The sequence below is a fragment of the Brachyhypopomus gauderio genome, unplaced genomic scaffold, assembly GCF_052324685.1.
Source record: "Brachyhypopomus gauderio isolate BG-103 unplaced genomic scaffold, BGAUD_0.2 sc74, whole genome shotgun sequence".
NCBI classification, from domain to species: domain Eukaryota; kingdom Metazoa; phylum Chordata; class Actinopteri; order Gymnotiformes; family Hypopomidae; genus Brachyhypopomus; species Brachyhypopomus gauderio.
In genome coordinates this window covers 843667-865031 of record NW_027506895.1, presented here as the reverse complement: position 1 = coordinate 865031, position 21365 = coordinate 843667, and the positions used below count along the sequence as shown (strand labels likewise).

Sequence of the window (21365 nt, the reverse complement as noted above, 5' to 3'; positions counted from 1 at the left end):
TCTTGGTCCTCTCTCTCTGATGTGTACACACACACACACACACACACACACACACACACACACACACACACACACACACAGGCGGGCGCATCTACTGATGGTGTGAAAGCTACTTGCATAGCTCTCCTGCTGAGACAGAGGTCTGCACACAGAGAGGAAGACAAGTGAGAGGAATATATTACCGCCCTCTCTCTTTATCTCTCTCTCTTTCTCTCTCTCATGCACACACACTCACACCATACACACACACTTGCTTTCTCTCTGTGTTTGGCATCTTAAACTGATGGCTTAACAGTCTGGGCCGTCTTGTTGCCCCTGGAGACTCGGTTCACACTTTCTCACTGTTCTCTCTCTTTTTTTGCGTGTCCCCTCCCGCCCTCCCTGTGCAGGACACACAGGCCGCGGCCTCCAGCCCCGCAGCCTGCCAGGAGACAGGATTAACGCCTGGGGTCCGTGTCCCCACACTGGCCATTTGGGAGCGACCCAACGCTCTCTGGCAACCCACCCGTAAATCAGCCTCCTTTATCGCCGCATTAACCCGTCCGCACTGGAAAACGACTTAGCCGGCCCCACCCCACCCACCCGCCCCCACCCTCCCACCTCCCGCGCAAGAGGTGTGGACCATGGACTCGGAGGACGAACCTTTGTTGCTCCAGGCTCCGTGGGACTTTGGCGAATATGAGGAGCAAGGCGAGGAAGACGGGAAGGAAAGAGGAGGAGGAGGAGGAGGAGGAGCGTCGGGGGAGGGCGGAGGGGAGCAGCCCTGCGTGGGGGTGTGGTGGGCGGTGGCTTGGGTGTACACACGCCCCTGGGCGAGCGGGGCGGTCCTGGTGGCGGGCTTCCTGCTGCCCTTCGCCCTCTCCGCTTACATGTTCCTCTACTGTGAGCCCCTGGACATCGACCTCTCGTACAGCGCTTTCGAGGTGAGGAGTCATTCTTCGGCCGAGCGCTTCGACGCCCTCACCGTGGCGCTGAAGAGCCAGCTAGGGGCCTGGGACAGGCACAGGAGGGACGCGGAAGGGTTCGACTTGGACTCCAATGCTCTGAGGGACCTCCTTTTGCTGAAATTAAACAGACAAGGGAAAGAGTCCCCTAAGGGGCCCAATGAGACGAAACTCCCAGGAGTGTCGGAAAACGAACAAGGCCAACCTGAGGAGACTCGTACGCACGGTGGCAGAACGAACGATAAAAACGAACGAAAGACCGAGGAGGCCGTCGGCGCCGAAGACGAAGCGGAGCGGGCGAGCGGAGGACGGTCCGGGAACGAGAGTTCCAGACGACGTGCCAAACGGGAATCCGACGGGACGGGATCGCGGGGCGAGTCGGGCTCGAGCTTGGCCCGGACAGCAAGGTTCGCGGGATACTCCTACCTGCAGACGCAGGCCCTCTGGAGGATGGAGCTGGTGTTCGTGGCCCAGGGCGACGGCGACGACAACATCTTCACCCCGGAGCGCCTCCGCACCATCCATCACGTGGAGCGCCTCCTCGTGCAGCACCCGCACTTCGAGCAATTCTGCTGGAAGCCGCTGGAGGTTCTGGGGGACCTCCCTCTGGGGCCCTCCTACTGCGCCCCGCCCAGCTCCCTCCTCTCCTACCTCTTCCCCAGCGAGCGCGGTGGGAGGGTCTACTTCGACGGCATGGGCCCCGACCTGGCCGACGTACACGGTGAGTCCAACAGCACCAAGGTGGTTCCAGCCCGGAGTGCGAGCTGCTGGTGTTTTCCAACAGTGACTAACGATTGATTCGTCGTCGTCACTCCAGAGACGGACACACCAGGCGGATTTTGGTCTTGCTGAGACTATAAAGGTTCTAATTAAACCATTTTATAGGGTGCTGTAATTAAAGCAGCCTTTGTAAGACTTAAAAACATCACACAAATGTAAGTGAAGTTCTGACAAGAGTTTTTACTGGACAAAACAAATGTAAAAAAAAACTGCATAGATTTCGGTGTTGTATGAAGCCCTCTGTTCTGTCCTGGTGAAAAGCAGCCTACATTCCTAGTCCACGATCGCATGTGAGCAGCCTTCCACCGTAGTCTTCATCTGTTTCCACCATGATTTAAGTTACTGCCATGTCTCATTGGTCAGCTTAGCATTCATACAGACAAGCGTCTACGCAGTGTAGACAGTGCAGCAAACTGAATGTAACAAACAATTTAAAAAATGACATGTGAAGTAACATTTTGTTTGAAGGCAGTAAGGGTTTGTCAAAATTGACATTTTTTCTCCCCGTCAAGCATCGGAACTGCTCACACTAGAGTTTTCTGAAAACGCGATGTCATGTTTCAAGAAACATAACTGCTTACGAAATCAGCATAATCCTACCTACTGCATGTTTAAAAAGGGGCTTTAAAGTGTTCAGACAATATGCAAATGTAAAAAAAAAAAAAAACCTGAAGCACTTGGCCCTGTTTTGCTGGGAGACTCTTTCTTCAGCAGCGTGTGGGGAGCGTGGAGTACCTGAGGAGGTGCAGGTGCGGAGGTGCAGGTGCGGAGCCGCACGGCGTCTGTCGTTCAGCCCAACACTCCCACCTCTGCACACCAGAGAAGAGGAGCGCCAGAAGATCCTTCAGATCCACGTGCAGATATTCATTAGGGCTATCTGCTATTCATTCTGAATTGACTTGATGTTGCTTGCAGATGTTTTAAAAAAACATGCCATTAGAAGACTCATCATACCTATTCATCCTGTCACATCGCGTTAGTGTGTCTAGTCTAGACTTTTACAGCTTCTGCAGTATCGTTTATAGATATGAATGGCCTCAAAGAGTCACAACATAAGCGTAGCGTTTTAGTCTGCAGATGTCCCTGACTGATTATGTAACTATTACGTAAGTCACCCTGAGCCTTGCAGCATCCCAGCGGATCTGGCATCCCCCCGGGGACCTTGTTCAAGCTCCGCCCCTTGAGGGGGGAGGGGCTTGCTTAAGCCCCGCCCCATGGGGGATCCTTCTCAGGCTCATCCCTGTCTCCGCAGGTGCGCTGAGTCTGGCCATCACACACCCTCAGTTCTACTGGTACGTGGATGAGAAGCTCACCCCCGATAGCCTGCGTTCCTCGCTCCTGCGCAGCGAGATCCACTTCGGGGCACCACTCCCCACCTTCTACTCCCTGCAGGACCGGCCCCTGGAGCAGAGGCGCCGCTTCCGGGACTTCGTGGTCCAGTATGCCGACGTCCTGGCCCAACAGTCCACCAGGTGGGAGGAAGAACGAACGGGCTGCAAATGAGGCTTTAACGAAAGTGTAGAAGCGCCCACGCGACGGTTCCGCGCGTCTCCGATCGACACAATTCAGCTCATTAGATACCCATCACGTCCATCACGACCCGAGTCGAGAGTACTAATGGGATGATTAACCTGGAGCGCTGAAGGGGTTCTCCAGTTATGGGACTGGGGTACTGATTTTATGAATGAATTTATTAGTGATTGTACTTCTCCTGAAATCTCCCAGTGTTATGATAATCTAGGATGTGATCAGGATTAGCAGTCCTTAAAAGCTCAGTGTCCAGAGTGTTAATCTTCCCTGAGCTATGCGTGAAGAGCCCTCATAAGATCATAAGATAAGCAGCCAGGTGTGTTTGCCATCAATCTCCACCACTGCCCAAACGTCAGTTTACTCAGAGAGCTCTTACTTCTCAATGATCCGCTGTGAATTGATGCAAATTGGGTAAAACGTACATCTGGTACCAGCAACCACTGCTCGACCGCTGGAAACGGGCATCTGACAGAATCATCGACTCAGTTTTTGGTATTAGGCCTTTCTACTAAGAAACTACCACACATCTGAAAGGGCTATCATAAAGCCAGTCATGAAATCTAGACAGCTCCTGTCAGATGTCATTTGCTTCAAGGTTCACAATATAAAGACACGATTTATGCTCGCTCATTTCAGCCCTTTTGCTATCAAGCAACTTTCTGACTATTCAAAAGCGATCTAAGATTCAGTGGCACAAACTGAAGTCTGCTAGCTTTGACTGTCACATTATCTTCGGGATGAGTAACGGACCGGACGGATAATAAAACCGTACCGTCGTACTGATCTCAAAACGGTTGGCTGAAGTCGGGCTCTGCACGCACGCTGATGTAATTAAGATAATCCTTGTATTCTTGTCTGCGGTCAGCCGTGCCATGTGCTCCGAGGTCATTTCCTCCGAGCTGATCCCTCATTGCGCACCCCCTCTATCTGCCCCTCTCTCAGTAATGCCCCCCCCCCCCCAATCACCCTTCTCACTCCTCTTCCTCATGGTCCATTTGTGGGGTGCTTATCTTTCTCTTTCATCCTTTTAGCTCAACCCCCCCCCCCTTCCCCACACAACCCCACCCCCCTCTCCTTCCCCACACAACCCCACCCTCGCTCCCCACCCTCGCTGACCCCTTTTCATCTCCTCCCACTCTCCATCTCTTCCCCAGCAAGGTGAAGGTGTTGTTTGGAGGTACGGAGCTCTTCGATGATGAGGTCAGGAGGACCTTCCACAGCGACATGCTGCTAGCGTTGGTCAGCGGAGCCTGTATCGCCGGCCTGGTCTACATCCTCACCTCCTTCTCACGTAAGACTCAAACGCTCACGCAATGCTCAAACGCCTGCACCTTTTTACGCTGCACACTGTTTGATGAAAATATTCCGTTTCTTCGATTTTTTTCTTTTCTTTTGATCTCTATGGATTCCTATATCATCACTAAAACTTTGTATAAGCTAGGCCATTATTCTTTTGGCATTAAATTATGGCTACTACACGCATCATAAACAAGTGAAATATATAGTTTGTAATAATATCAGCCAGCCTTTAATGCATTACATAACATGGCCTCGGCACTTTCAAAAGGTTTAACTTTCCACCATAACTTCAAACTTTAATCTGTGATTTAGAATGCAATCTGCAAGGTGTGCGTTTCTGTATGTTAGCCCCAGTGAAATGGTATTAGCGCCAGCTCATGCAATATCAGCCTCACACACTGGGGCACTGTGGTAGTGTGAGCACCACTCACGGGTTCACCTCCGCATGTAGCACACGCCTCTTCAGGCCTGCAGGGCTTAAACATGACAGAACGCATTAGTCAGGTTTATTATTATTATCATTATAAATAATATTATACATTTTCTCCAACCTGTCAAATACGTCATCTGGCATGTTGTCTAGCGTGTGAGATGTTTATAGCCACCTAATATAGGAGCAGCAATGTATAGGCGTGATTTCTTTTTTTAATCCCATATAGTGTTTCTGACGTTCTTTGGCTTGGCGAGTATTGGCCTGAGCTGTCTGATGGCCCTGTTCCTGTATCACGTGGTATTCGGCGTGAAGTATCTGGGCATTCTCAACGGCGTGGCAGCCTTCGTGATAATCGGCATTGGTGAGTTCTCACTGACTGCGCTGGCTGAGTCAGGTGTCTGGGTGTTGTAGTCCAAAGTAAGGCAGGACTACACCATCAGCCGCAAGCTTGTGATATGGGACAGCTCATTTACATACGTTGTATGTAGGCAGCTCCCAGAGAGGTTTTTTTCTACTGAGAGAGTAGCTGTTTATGTGAGGAATGTCATTCTCCATAAGTGCAGCTCCTCCAATACCTGCCAAAATGCAAATTAGGTTGGCAGCGGTTGGCTGAAAGATGACCACCACTGATTTACACTGATCCTGCCAGCCAGCTAAACCACCACCAGCCCCCTTTGGGAAAAACACAATGTCCCCACTGCAAAGATGCTAAACAATAAACAAGGTACGTCAAATGTCTTGGCTTGCCAGTTGATGTCATTGGTTAACCGTGACCGTGCCTGCCCCCAGGTGTGGACTACCTTGGCGGTCATTTCTGGCCGTGTGGAGGTCACACCTATGGCATTGTTTTTCTCACGCTGAAGTGACAGACCGTGCATCTGTTCCTCTCATTTCCCCGGGAAGCACTCGCTCCTCGTCGTAGGAGATGACCACCTCCTTCAGGCCGCTTTGAGAGACCCCTTGTCCTCCCTGCTGTCTTAGTCCCTTTGTCTAGCACCCTGTTCTCTTGGTCCTCTGTGGGCTGACGCCACTGGCCCGTCTCAGGGCGAACAATCACAAAGTCGTGCACCTACTGGGCCTCCTGTGTTCAGGACATCTGTGCTTTGGGGGTCCCTTGGGACAGAGCTGCATTACTGCATTAACCACAAATAGAAAACCTCCTGGATCACACAAGCCTTCTGCCCTGGTCTGCTCAGAGCACAGAGAAGGTTTCTTGTCACCTCTTGGAGTGACTGGAGTGGTGGTGTAATGAGTGTGGAGTGACTGTGGAGTGACTCTGTGAAGTGACTGTAGTCTGACTGTAGTGTGACTCTGTGGTGTGACTCTGTAGTGTGACTCTGTGGTGTGACTCTGTGGTGTGACTGTGGAGAAACAAGAAGGTCCTGTAAAGCTCTGGAAGGTCCTGTAGAGTTCTGGAAGGTCCTGTAGAGTTCTGGAAGGTCCTGTAAAGCTCTGGAAGGTCCTGTAGAGTTCTGGAAGGTCCTGTAGAGTTCTGGAAGGTCTTGTAGAGTTCTGGAAGGTCCTGTAGAGCTCTGGAAGGTCCTGTAAAGCTCTGGAAGGTCCTGTAGAGTTCTGGAAGGTCCTGTAGAGTTCTGTCTAAGCTGTCAGATACTTTCATTGTGTGGTATCATTCTTCACGATTTGGCCTTCAAATCAAACAGTGAGTACGAGAATGCAGAGCAATATGTTTACTGTTCTAAGGATCGCACTGTTCTCGACTGAGATTGATGTGCTCTGTGCCCAGGAGCCCCTGGGACGATCCTGCACCTAGCAGTAGGCATGCAGGAGCATTGCTGGATCGACATCAATATGGCCTATGAGTTATTAAACCTCACCTGATTCTATATATGGGGCTTTTTTCATCAACAAAATATCATGTCTTCCTCTCTCTCTCTCTGTCTCTCTCCCTCCCTGTAGGTGTGGACGACGTGTTCGTGTTCATCAGCATGTTCAGACAGGCGGCTCACGTGCCGAGCGCCGAGCAGCGCGTGATCCACACGCTGAAGACGGCAGGCCGGGCCACGTTCTTCACGTCCTTCACCACGGCGGCCGCCTACGCCGCCAACGCCTTCTCGCAGGTACACAAACAGAGGCGCTTGCTCCATCCACCCCCCCATGACCCCTCCTAACCCCTGACCCCCTGACCCCCTGCTCCCACGTGACCCACGGGTGAAATCGCTGGAAGATTAGCTTTGTTACTTTGCTACGCAGATTTCATTCGTGCATATTTAAGGATGAACGTGTGATCAGCGTAATATAAACCAAAAAGCCAAACGTAGAAGAATGAAAGATGGGTCCATAAAACACAGGACATGAATGATGAAATAAGCCGTAACAACGTCTAAGTCAAACTGACAGAATCCCTCTCGGTATCTGTGGCAGTGTACACACTCATGGCTTCTCCCTAGTGTCACCAGCTCATGTTTATTCAGTAACTACATAATGAGGATATTGGGAACCTAAAAGCTGATTTGGTATGAATAATAAAATATGTTAAAGAACTGCATAATGCAATCTGTCTTTGACCTCTGGACACCAGGCACACATCTCTATGTCTGCATTGTTAGATTCCAGCGGTTCATGACTTCGGCCTTTTCATGTCCCTCATCGTGAGCTGCTGCTGGCTTTGGGTGTCCATTCTAATGCCTGCTGCCCTCTGTATATGGAATCAGTACCAAGCTGCCCATGCTAATGCCTGTCCAAAATGGTAGAGTACTCAAAGATTCTCTTCTCTTTTATTTTTTGTTTCATGACAAAAAAAATGTGTAGCTGTTACCTGTTACGTGCTGTGGTTTCTGATGGTTGCTCCTCGGTCTCCACGGCGCAGGTGGAGTACCCTGACGAAGCTGTCTGTCAGTCTCAGCCCTCTCTCTGACACCGATGATGACGTCGCACTTTTGACTGTAGAGATGGAACCAGGTATGTTGGCTGTTGATAAAGGCCAGGAGGTTCATGAAAATCCTTTTTGCACTAATTTAAGACGATATTTACTACATTACCACATCCATTCTTCACTAAACAGTAACATTTATTTTAGATTTTGACAAAATCTCTCGGGTATACATTTGTATCAGTATGCACTAAATACAAATCAATTAATATATATTCCTTAGATTTATTTTCTGGATTTTCTTTTTAATATTCTGTCTCTCCATGTAAGAATACATCTACCATTAAAAGTATAGAATGATCATGCCTTTATTAGTGGGCCAATGAAGAAAATCAGCAAGGGATCAAATACTTCTTGGACTCACTGTACATCTACTGAACATAATAGAATAAAATAATTCTATGTGACCCCCCAAAACCCCCCTCCCCCCAACCCCCATGGATTCTTGGTATGGTCCAGGTCTCCACGATTCAGAGGTTGATGCAGCTCTTCTGTCTGTCTCGGTGGAACCGCCCCCAGCTGAGTCCACAGAAGTGGGCGTAGGGGTGGTCAGTGCCAAGCTCCAGAGTGCACTGACCCGCTGGGTGGCAGAACCTGTGGTGGAGAGACGGAGGACCATCGTAGGTGAGACATGAAACGCAAACATAAAGATTTCTGATGATCACATCTAGGAAGACCTACTGATTAACGTGAAGAAATAGAGCCCAAGGGTGATATTTCAATGTTTTACCACCCTTTATACTCCTGTGGGCCAAGTAACCTGTCAAAGCATGATAATTTATACTATGGAAATCATTTATATTATGGATTCTTACATTATGGATTGTTACATTATGGATGTTTCTAATGAATTAAATAAGAGGGAAGAGTGGGGTGTTGCAGTGGAATTCCTCTGGATATAGTAACATTAACTTCTCCTCATTCACAGCATGTGGACACTGTGACGGTCCAATTAGAAACAGCTCTTCAATGTTCTTACATGCACTCCAAAACTGTTGCACTCACATGCCTTGCTAAGGTCTGCCACTCGAGTTGTCCTCGATATCTTGCTGAGGTTTGCCACTCAAGTTGTACTCGATTTCTTACTGAGGTTTGCCACTCGAGTTGTATTAAATTTCTTGCTGAGGTTTGCTACTCAAGTAGTTCTCGATTTGCTAAAGTGTGCCACTCGAGTTGTACTTGAGTTTTTTAAGTTTGCCACTCGAGTTGTACTCAATTTGATAAAGTTTGCCACTCGAATTGTACTCGATTTCTTGCTAAGGTTTGCCACTCGATTTGTACTCAATTTCTTGCTGAGGTTTGCCACTCAAGTAGTAGTCTATTTGCTCAAGTTTGCCACTCGAGTTGTACTCTATTTCTTGGTAAGGTTTGCCACTCAAGTTGTACTCAATTTCTTGCTGAGGTTTGCCACTCAAGTAGTACTCGATTTGCTTAAGTTTGCCACTCGAGTAGCACTTGATTTCCTAAGGTTTGACACTCGAGTTGTACTTGATTTCTTGCTAAGGTTTACCACTCGAGTTGTATTCGATTTTCCCAGCATTGCCCTCCCCTCTGCTTCTCATAAACTCACAAAACATCGATTTTTACGGAATAATACAACCAGGCCATTTACACAGATTTAAGGACAAAAGATGTATTACTTCTGCTTTGCCATTATGTCAATAGTCCCAGTTTTATGCGGGATTGATCCTATAGAACATAACATGTAGTTCTCGATGCTCGTCAGGCTGAGTACGAAGAAGAAGGGTGTGGTGTGGCTGACTTTTGGCCCAATCATCCCCTAGCTAGCTCCTCTGTGAAGTTATTTTCTGTTATTTTCGTTCTCTGGACTGTTGGTATTTGCACAGCTAAGCATTTAGAAGATAGCCGTCGTTCCCCGGTCGGCCCTCAGCCAACTCTTCACACCTGCAGTCACTAATCACCAATCTTCACCCACCAATCACGCTCCCCAATTACACAGTCTCCAATCATAAACACTCTCCACTAACTCCTCCAACCCTCATCACCCACTTTAGCTCGTTGCGCACACCTGTTTCGTGTTGTTGCTTCCCTGCGTGATCCTGCGGGTCTCCGACCTCAGCGCTTCAGGGCAGCCTAAGCAGGAGGCCACGTTGTGCCGCTTGGACTCCGTCTCCGCCGCTCGCCAGCCCTGCAGGGTTGCCTGGTTACCAGTTAGCTTCTTTGTCCATCTCACGGGCTTCCTTTCTCTTCTCGTTTTGTATCCTGTTTGAACTTCTGCTCTGCTGCACCACCGGAGAATGAATGGATGCCATAATCAGTCTAGCCAGCGGTGTTCATACCGTGTTTATACAGTGTTTATCCATTATGGCTTTTACTCCATCATCAGTCAATGTCGTGAGAAAACTCGCAGCAGAAACCTCGAGCAGCCCCGCACGTTCAGGCTGTCGTCTGTGTCAGTGCGAAAACTGGATTTGAATGTAATAAACTAAACTGAGCGTTTTTTTTTTCCGTGACTTGTGCTGATTTGGATCACGTTTGCTTTTCCGTCACGTGCGTTTCCCTGCGTGGCCGTGAACAGTACACGCTGCTCGTCACCATGCGTCACTACTGTGTCATTAACATGCAAGTGTCTCTCCGTAGAGCCGGAGTGCTGTTGCCCGCTCCTGGAGAGCCCCCCTCGCGTACGGTTTCATTCCAGCCATAACGAAACACCTCATCCGGTGAATCAGGCCTGCAGGATAATCTGAGAATTAAAGCCTGGTGCCCTCGATTAGGATAGCAACTCTCCCCGGAGCCAAATCTGTAGCTGAAGACGAAACTACTTCTCACTGGGTATTTTAGGAGTCTGCCCTGTTCTCTCTGTCTGTCTCTCTGCCCATCTCTCTCCCTCTCTCTCTCCCTCAGTTCTGTTTGTGTTGGTGTTGTTGGCCTCGGCGTGTTGCTGCAGCCTGCTGAGACCAGCCAGTCACGCCCCGGTTCTCTTCCGCCGAGACACCAACCTCCAACGCCTGCTGGATCTTCGCAGCAACCTGAGCGCTCAGGGCATCTCGTGCCACATGTGTTCAGGTGAGCGTGGGGGCCGCCCGGGTCCCCGAAGCTGCTCAACCGGTGCGCACAGAGGCCAGTCAAACGTGCGAGGCCCTCGAGGGCGCCGTTTAAAGACCCGTGTGCATCCACCCATTCCGGTTCCGCACTTCCCCCTGACCCGTATGGTTCCACCCGTCCATCCAGATCCTCCTCGTCCCTTGTCCCCCGCCCGAAGAAGCTTTCGTTTCAGCAGACACTTGCGGGACCTCATTAGCTCGTCAGATTGCGAGTGGAGCATGTGTACTTGAAAGGGCACCAAAATCATGCTGTGCAACTCTGAATTATCCATGAGGACCAGGGAGCCGATGACGGATTCCATTAAGAAATAAAGGCCAGTGGGCGGAGCTAATACTCACCCGAGAATCCGTGACCGCTCTGTTCCGCTGGTGGTTCCCGCAGGGTCTGGTGTCCCGCTCTGATCGCTCCCTGTGGTGTCCCGCAGGAGTGTTCATGGAGCGGCCCCGTAGCCTACAGAGCGTGGTCCACGCCGCCAGCTCTGTGGCCTGGAGGCACGGGGCCCCGGGCCCGGCTGAAGGAGCCCGCGGACAACCAGACGCCAGCAACGCCACGCAGACGGGTACGTGTGCTCCTTCCTGCTGGGTGTTAGCAAAGACTGCGTGTATAATTTTATTATTTTAGACTACAGCTCTTTGTTTGATATTCGGAAAAAAAGTGGGGGTGAGTGTTACAGGAGCATAACTAAGGTGAAATATTGTAATTAGTCAAAAATGTGTTGCCCCAGCTGTATGTGTCGTTTCGGATTAGCCGTGTGAAGGTTGATCAGGTTTGGTGTGTCTCTACAGATGGTCTCCTCACAGTCTACGTGTCTAAGCTGGAGGTGGATACCACCATCATCGTCTACCGCTACTCTCTCAGCGCCAACATGCCATCTCCCTGGACCACACTTACCTCAGGGCATGGGAATGTGGCACACTTTCAGGTCCCTCCACACACACACACACACACACACACACAAAACACTTCATTACTGTGTATTACTGGGGTAATAATGCGATTATACACCTTTACAATAAAATATTTTCACTTTGTTTTTGGATGAAAAAATAACATTTTGTTTAGAAAATAATGAAAATTACAGGATCATAATTATGCTCGGTGCGTGTCCATACAGACACTTTTCATATGAAGACCTCCATCAATGAATTTCAGCACTAGACACACTGAAAAACAATGACTGTTCTTCCTGAAAACGTAATTATTCCCCTGGTTGACAGAAAGGCAAAGGATTTCAACGTATAATCCAAAATAAAAGCTTTAATTAAACCATTACAGTTCCTCCGCAAAGGCATAATTAGACTTCTTATGAAGAGCCTGATTGTTTGATTTTGTTTTAATGCTCTGCATGAACAGAACACTGAGAGGACGGTTTGTTCAAACTGCACCCTTCGCTAGCAAGAACAAACATCTACACGCATGTGAAAAAATTACAGTGCAACAACAGTGGAATATCGAAAAGTTCCACAATCCTTTGCATAACATTATCAATTACAGTTGTAATCAGATTGTCACGTAGGTCAATAAGAGGGCACTCGTTCCATCTCTGATAGCGCGAGCAAAATGCTCTGGTATCGGAGCCGAATGCCCGTGTAGCTTTGGAAAAATCCATAAACCTCATTACTTATACCTGTGGGAGAAAGAATAAACACTTCAGTCAAGCCATTATCTCTTAAACAGTCAATCTCCGTCCAAGAATAGGGCCTCGGTTTTTTTTAATGGCACCTCTGTGGATTCCAATTGCCCTCATGGCACTGTTCAATCTGAGTTATAAGTGTATGATTGTTTTGCTGTCATGATAATAGGCTTATGGCAGTCGCCATGGCAACTTCAGCGCTCAGTTTACAGTATGCGTGTCCCACGCCTATCACCCCCGCCCGCGATGGATGCTGACCTCCGGGTCATGTGACCCCCACCATGGCTGGAGGTCAGAGTTCAGCTTCTTTGTGGCGTTGAGTGAGCAGAAAAACAGCAGGTGAGGGGAAAGAATGGGGAGAGATATAAGATATAGAGTTGGGTGTCAAAGACCTGTGCAATACTTTATAATACTTACACTCGTACTTATAATATAACACTCGTCTTACAAGTAATTACACAAACTTAAAAAGTGACCTTTGAAACAAGAACCACAGATTTGAATGTAAATACATCAATAGTTATGATACCCCCTCTCTCTGTATCCCCCCCAGGAAGCTCTACTTTGCCCAGCACACACTCAGCCCGTACCCTAGCCGCGTGTGTGAAGGGCCTCCGGGCTGCATGATCAACTCTGGGCCGGACGGACCCGCACAGGGCCGCTTCTACGTCCCTCTCTCTGCAGGTAGACTCACTCCTACACACACACACACACACACACACACACACACACACACATGCAAATGCATTCCAACAGCCGGCGTTTATTGATGCTGATGTTTTATTCATGGGTCCGTGTGTCTCTGGCGTCGTGAGCTGTCTGACGGGGAGCATCCGGTGGCCCGTCAGTGCCTCCAGCGCACGGGCCGAGCGGACCAGCCCTCCTGCTGTCCGCTGGTTCACCGCACACCGCCAGGAAGCATTTGCGGCGTAATAACCATATGTTGCTAAAAACGCTCATTCATCAGCATAGATTGTTTCCCTTTCTGTCTGGATTAATACTGGAATACAAGCTTCTTCCAGCTCATCACCCACTGGGACTGTAATCTGTAATCCTGAAGCTATAATCTGTTCAGCACTCGTTCCATGGGAGTGTGTGTGTTTTTGTATGCTATTTTGGGAGTGTCACACAGTCCAAACAGTTTTCGCCAACAGCCCTAAAGCCCAGTTACTGTGCATTGGTGTATCCACACACGTCTCTGTTAGGGGAATCTCTCTGTGGACGTGATACGTTGACAGGTGAAGCACATTTCATTTTATTGGTCGGTCTCTGTTCTTGGTTCGACTGCCCGAAAGCAAACGTCATTTCTGCCGCCCCACACCAAGTCTTCATCTGGACTGAGCTCACTACCGACATGAAGCAGTATTGTGTAGCATTGTGATTTGAGAGGAATCAAATGACCACGAGAGTTTAACCTAGTGAAATCTAGTCAAATGTAATCTAAATTTTTAAATCAAGCATCTTAAAACTGCTGAGTCATTTTTTTGCGTGTTAATCTGGGAGGCTTGGTATCCACAGGTGCTGCATGTGTTTCTCAGTCACGCCTGAAACCACCCTTTGTCTCTTCAGCCCCCAGCGAGGTCAAGAGTTCCATTACGTCTGGCTTTAACCCCTGCACTGGAGGTGGATGTGGGAAGCCTGCAGTGCGCCCCCTTGTGGACACAGGCGCCATGGTGTTCGTGGTGTTTGGGATACTGGGAGTGAATCGCACTCAGCACGCAGACAACCACGTAATAGGAGATCTGGTATGACCCAGGAACACAGTCACATTTCCACCCTGCTATTCTATAGCACGTTCATATATATGCAAACGTAGGGTTATGCATTACCGTAATGTCTTACGTTTGCTTTGTCAGTGTCCTAATTTCTTGCAGTGTCCTTAATTTCATGCAAACATTTTGAATTTGCATGTATTTTGCAATAAATTACAATAGCATGCCTCATTTACTTCTGAGGCTGGAGGTCCACTGGAGACTGGACCCATTTAACAAGCTGATATCTCCAGTCACGGGTTTTGTCCGTAGAATACTGTGTGCTGAATTTGTAAACTTTCAAACCAAGCACATTTGTTGTATTTTTAATGCATACATTTTTTTCAATGTATTCTTCAATACACTCTCATAGTTCAGAATTCAGAATGGGACTAAATCACTGTCATTTCACACCCATGTGTATGGACGCTCTCTCTGACCTGGACATGAACTCTAACTGTGGAGTGCTGATGCCTTTACCACACAAAAATCCCTGTCTTCACAAGGCCCAGCTAATCAACCGTCTATCCCTACAGTGCTCTCACACTCTTACTGGTTTGGGTACTACAGTAGTTACTGGGGTATATAAGGGCCAGTATCAGTTTCCAGTACTTTTAATTCTCGAACGAGATCCTGAAAAAGTGCCCACAGTCACCGGGTGCGCAGTAGATGTGTGCAACTTGCCTTGATTCGAGCTTCGTTGCGTTTAGATTGATTTTCTTTCACTCCCTCCACAAAGGGGAGCGTGGTCTATGATCCAGACTTTGATCTTTTCAACGAGATCGGCCACTTGTGCCAGCTCTGCAAAGCCATCGGCACCAACACGGACCTCGTCAAGCCAGGCGGAGCTCAGTGTTTGCCTTCAGGTGAAAAGGCAGACGTACCTACACACATACACACACACACACACACACACACACACACACACACACACACACACACACACCCACACACACACAGTCACACACACACACACACACACACACACACACCCACACACACACACACACACACACACACACACAGTCACACACACACACAGTCACACACACAGTCACACACACATACACACACACACACACACAGTCACACACACATACACACACACACACACACAGTCACACACACACATACACACACACACACACACACACACACAGAAATCATTTGGGGGTCACTTTTTATTGGCTCAATCATGTCTTCCTCTCCTTTTCTCAAGCTTCATTTCTCTGTTTCTCTCTCTCTCTCTCTCTCTCTCTCAGGTAACAGCCTCACTTCTATTCTTCCTCTCCTCCATCCCGAGTGTCACTCTCTTCCTGAGCCAAATCTCCTGCCCGGCCAGCTGTCCCACGGTGCAGTGGGTATGCAGGGTGGCAGAGTCCACTGGATATCCATGGCCTTTGAGTCAGTGAGTGAACCTGGGGAAAATGACAATGACAACAACGTTACAACAATCGTTACTTTTGCTGAAGGCCGTCGTGTGGAAAATGCAAAAGGTGTCTCTTCTGTTTCTGTCGCTTTAACACACAGACCACCTACAAAGGGAAGTCTTCATTTCAGACTCATTCGGATTTCCTCCAATGGGAGCGCTTCCTCCAGGAGCAATTAGCATCTCTTCCACAAACTTCAGCTCTGCGACGGGGGTTCCAGACCTGCCAACACTGGAAACAGATCTTTATGGAAATCATAGGTGTGTGTGTGGGTGTGTGTGTGTGTGTGTGTGTCGAGTGAGTGAGTGAGTACGTTTCAAGGATGTCATACGTTACGAATGAGTTTAGATTAATTATTGTTATTTCATTACTACGATACATTTGGAGTGATTGTGCTGAAAAGCAGGACTTCATCATGTTGTTAAAATCTTAAGAAGGATGTTCCATTTCAATGGCACGCCTTTAACCCCTGACTCTAGGCGTGGAGAGCGCCCTCTACAGTCTGCTCCTGTCCTTGGCCATCTGTATAGCATCCGTAGCCGTCTTCACCGCACATCCACTACTGCTGCTGCCTATCCTGCTTAGCATTCTGGGTAAGATCCACCTCCATCCCTAAGAGTCCTCTGCGTATGTGCGTGTAAGCCTCCGTAACCGTCTGGCCCCTATTTAACGGGACACTGCTTGTTCGTTACTATGAGCAACATTAGTCCTAAAGAGTCTCCTGGGCTTTTCTAGGATCACTACCCTTTGAAGAATTTTAGGAGATACTACTTACTCCAGAAGATACTTTAGAAGATGCCGGCTGCTCTAACAATTGCACAATTACAGTGTGCAGGAACTAGAAAAGAACAAAAGGTCCTGACTATATCCAAACTGGGTATATATTTATATTTATTTGGCCAAAGTCGATTACGTTGGATGGCTGTCTAAATTCAATTAAACACCCTTGAAATAAAGTCTTTATAGGGTCTTTTATCATCTCCTGTAGGGACAGTTCTGTTGGGCCCATGTGAATGATAGACTAAACACAGTGACGACGGAAAACACTTACCCTTGAAACCTTCGTTTATTTCAAACTCATTTATATGTTAATGCAATACACCAAAGCAAACAGCAATACACACTGGAAAATATAATCTACTACCGATTACATGAAATTAATGAATGCCCGAGACATTCAAAGCACAATGATCCTTTCAATCAGCCGGTTCAACTGGCCGAAAGTCAAATCGAAAAGAGATTAGTTTAAGAATGAGGCAGTACAGTCTGAATGCAATCACCAGTAATAAGCATCACAGCGAGGGAGTTGAGACAAGACCCATGGAAACACCGGTGTCTTCCCCAGCTAATGCAACTTTAAATATTAAGACACCTTGAAATGTTGAAAGACTCGTGATTGTTCTGTGTCGTTGTGTTGTAAACGGAGGAGATTGTGTGTTACAGCACAGAGTGCAGTGGTTTGTGTGTGAAACCCACATGTGTCCAGGTGTGGTCGGCCTGGTCGTGGCAGTTATGTACTGGTTAGGCTGGGAAATGGGTGTAGTGGAAGCCATCTCTCTCTCCATACTGGTGGGGTCTTCTGTGGACTACTGCCTACATCTGGTGGAGGGTTATCTTCTCGCTGGAGATGTGACGACTACACGTGCGGCCAATCAAGAGATGGTAGGAGCTCCAACCGAGCCGTCATTACCATTTTAGCTTCTTCTTCTTCTTATATTGCCTTATATTCTTGTATCGACTGGTATTTGGAGAAGCAACACTATCGCTGTGAAAAGATGCCAGACGCACTTAAAGAGGATGCTGTATCATCTTAAGGCTCAGAACTAGTCACGGTGCTCTGGGTAGAAGCAGGATACTTATCACGCAGCTAGAACAAGAGGAAGGGGATGATTTTAACAGACCAATGACCTGTAGTGCAAAACTCATTCTGCACCATGATGACTCACTTTGTGGTGGGAGAACTCATTTTGCTTCCATTTTCTTTACAAGAAGCTCGATAAAACGGAGACAAGGATTCAGTCTTCGAAGAAACGCTGGCGTTCCGAGAAAGTTATTAGGGTCTGGATACACTGAACATCTGAACATAATTCATTCGGCTCCCTTGGCGAGAGCCACACTTTAACAGGGAACAATGTAACAACAACCGAAGCAACAGCAAAACTGCTAGTAAACAAACACAAATAAAACTGCTAAACGGCAACAATGACCAATCATGAAATCACAGCAGAGAGTAAAATAATCTGGAGAACTAATCAGCAGACACAATCAGCAGAGAGAAACAACTATTATTATCACTGAGGCTTTTGTACGTTTCTGTGTCCCACAGGATCCATCGAGCAAACGTCAACAAAGGGCACTGGAATCGGTGGCTCACGTGGGTGTTGCCATAGTATCGAGTGCAGTTACTACGGCGATCTCCACAGTACCGCTCTTTTTCTGCGTGATTGTACCTTTTTCGAAGTTTGGCCAGATCGTGGCTATTAACACTGCCGTATCTATACTGTTCACCCTGGTTATGACAACAGCCCTGTTAGCCACAATGGGGCCTGCTGACTTCGGCCGGCCCCCGAGAGCCGTGCTCAAAGCCAGCCTGCTGGTGCTTGGAGTGGGAGTCTCTGTGGCTCTCCTCTGGTGGACTGGATCACATTTGATCCCTGGATCCTGGAACACTTTCATTGCGTAAGCTTGAAGATCAGCCTATCAACAGATGGGGAGTCAGATCATGAAAACTGAAAAACCTGAAGTTATTCCACTGTATGCATTTTGTATGTAAATTGTGAAGATCTACTGTATATTTTGATGAGATTTACAGGGACCAAAGAGATCCTAGATCCTAGTGGAGCACCACTGATGATGACAGTAAAGTGTAACATTAACACACGACGCTGGGATCTATCAGACACTGGCTAAGAGCGAGGTCTGCTCTGATGTTGAAGCGGCTGTTTTTGTTTGTTTGTTTGTTTTAAGGTACATAATCCAATCATACACTAGCTGCCCAAACGTTGTCTGTCCTGTGGTTCTCTTCTGAAGATCAGTTTGGAAGGGTGGGTGTGGGGGGGGGGTGGTCTGATTCTATAAAAAGGACTCACCTGGAATTAATACAATTTAATAAATAATTCAAATTGAAGCAAGGGAAAATCAAGACAGTGGAGAGAGAGAGAGAGAGAGAGAGAGAGAGAAATGTGGAGTACTCTCCCTCTCCGCACCTCTGTCCTTTTAAAACAATATTAAAATGCCACTCGAATGTCAGCACTGACAGCGATGAACCTTTGAGGTCCTGAGACAAGGAGCACTGGGTAAGAACACTGCAGAAATAGTCCTGCTAAATAGTCTTGTCTTTGTTGATGAGGGTCGAGGAACTCTCCCTGCGCTATAGTACGTAGTCGAGGGTGGTTTGTACAGCTTTGACAGCAGTGATTATGTACTTGTAAACTAATGATATTGGAAGATCAATCCTCAACAGATCTGCAGAGGCAAGTGACTATTTTTTCTTCAAAAGGTTATCTTTTTAAAAGTCTCCTGTGAATAACACGGTAGAGACTACAGATGTATTTCATAGAAGGACTTGTTTTGTGAAACTGTGGTAAACATAGGTTGTGGTGATGGTTTTTAAATTGCTGTAAAACTGTACTTTAGGCTAGCCATCAAACTTTAAAAGAGAAAGTGTTTCTGTTGAATCGCTCATTTTGAAACCCATTTATCTGCTGTATTTATGAAGCGTTCTGGCTCTCACCCAGAAAACACCTTCCACTTTGCGGGAGTGTAGTTGCAGTCTTTCTCCGTGTTGTAATTTATGTCTCGTAAACAGACGTCCACAAGCAGTAGGCATCTCTCCAACAACGGGACCCTTTTCTTGGACTAGGACTGGTTCAGAGATGCTGTTTCAGTGTTGAGCCACACCACCTGTGTGATGGAGTCTCCATCTCCTCTGGAACTCGAGCGGAGATGCTTGCGTTTGCCACCACAGAGGTCCTGATGCTCTTCTGATGAGTCTTGATCTGTTCAGCAGAAGTCTCTCTTTTTTTTCTTCCCTCTTTTTTAACAAAGTGGTTGTTATTGATACAATTTTAAATAAACATTGGGTCTCATCCATAAAATGTGGAAAAAAAAGAAATTTCCCAACATCTAAAACCCTAGCATCATTAAAAAAAAATTCAGCAGTGAGTGCTCCTTCAAACACAAGAGTCCTACACGCTTCCTGCATCATTCAGAGGGAGGAGATCCATCATCACGGTGGTGGCCAGCAGTGTCGAGTCTCGGCTTCAAGTTATTTCTCATCATCTCCACATTACGTAAAGCGCCTTCTTGACTTTATTTGGACTTTTCAATCAATTCCATTTAATATTTAATGCTTGAAACTGCAGTTAGCTATTAATAATGCAACAGGGAGGTCATTTATAATGGATACACCAATGAGAAGTCTTGGATGCACCAACATGACTTTGCTCCAATGAAGCGATTTAATCCTGGACAGCCTTAGCTAGTGTCCAAATGCAGGCTTGTACCAATGGTTAACGATCATTTTTAGCAAATGTTTTCTTTTTTTACCACATAGTAAACACATCTTTTTGACAAGGAAATCTTTCTGGCAAAATGTTCATAAAAATACTACTTACTGTACTGTGAATGCAGTGAACATGTAGGAGGTAATGGAGTAGCACGTGGGACGTTGGGTAATTTGTTCTCGTCACAAAAAAACTTTCATAAATCAGTTAAATGATGCACAATTAATAAACAAGGAAAACCATGCAAAAAAAGTAATTGAGAAGAGGATTTTGCAGTACTGTATGGCATTTCCCATAAGCTAACAATAACTATGCACTTACAACCAATATGTACCACCCGATTCCAGATTCAAAATCTATGGAGACATATAAATACAAAGTATGTGCGAAACCTCATGTTTTCTATGTAATAAAATACTTTTGTACATTACTGAAGAATCTGATGCTCAATTTTTTTCGATTTTCAATTGAAGTTGGAGCCAGATTTAGTTGAAGGTCTAAGGTTTAGTCTAATATAACAACAAAAACATATTCATTTATTTTTTGCTAAACGATTAATTAACATATTCATTAATTGATCAAAGGTGTGAGTCCTGAGTCTACAAGTCAATAAAGTGTGACATGAGTCATGTTCCAATGAAAATAACATTTTATGAAATAGATGCACTGGTTAATACTGCAATACATCAGCGGTAATCAGCTATACAATATAAATAAATTGCATCTTCTTTTTGCAATTACACAGTCTTATTTCTGAACAGGTTATAACAGTTATGTGTACTTGATATAACAAACTTATTTACATACATACATATGATGAAAAGCATAAACATATCCCATATTTGATAAGTGTGATCTGATCAGCTACAGTGACTTGATCAATACAAACACAACCATACACAGATTAAAGTAGATCAATCCAAGACCATAAATCTCAATCTTCCCCACTGGATTAAGTATTACCTACACATCTGTTTGCATCATTTCATGAGTTATCTACAAATCAAAAGCCATTGGGAACACTACTCATTCAAAACTACTGGAGCTGCAACATTAAGGTGGATCTGTTAAGATTAGAAAAACTTAAAAGTGCTCCACCACTTA

At 46.8% G+C, this 21365-nt stretch overlaps 1 protein-coding gene across 1 annotated transcript; it reads left to right on the top strand.

Annotated features, from left to right (window-relative positions):
* Positions 1-583: 583 nt before the first annotated feature.
* Positions 584-20786, top strand: disp3 (dispatched RND transporter family member 3). The gene is made up of 20 exons (XM_076990191.1): positions 584-1665; positions 2977-3196; positions 4409-4545; positions 5213-5347; positions 6904-7064; positions 7554-7693; positions 7814-7905; positions 8336-8500; positions 10742-10903; positions 11367-11501; positions 11728-11864; positions 12745-12914; positions 13129-13259; positions 14145-14320; positions 15066-15192; positions 15589-15734; positions 15857-16016; positions 16236-16349; positions 17243-17418; positions 18083-20786. The coding sequence occupies exons 1-20, from the start codon at positions 624-626 to the stop codon at positions 18437-18439; spliced, it is 4083 nt and encodes a 1360-aa protein (XP_076846306.1). The 5' UTR covers positions 584-623; the 3' UTR covers positions 18440-20786.
* Positions 20787-21365: the final 579 nt, after the last annotated feature.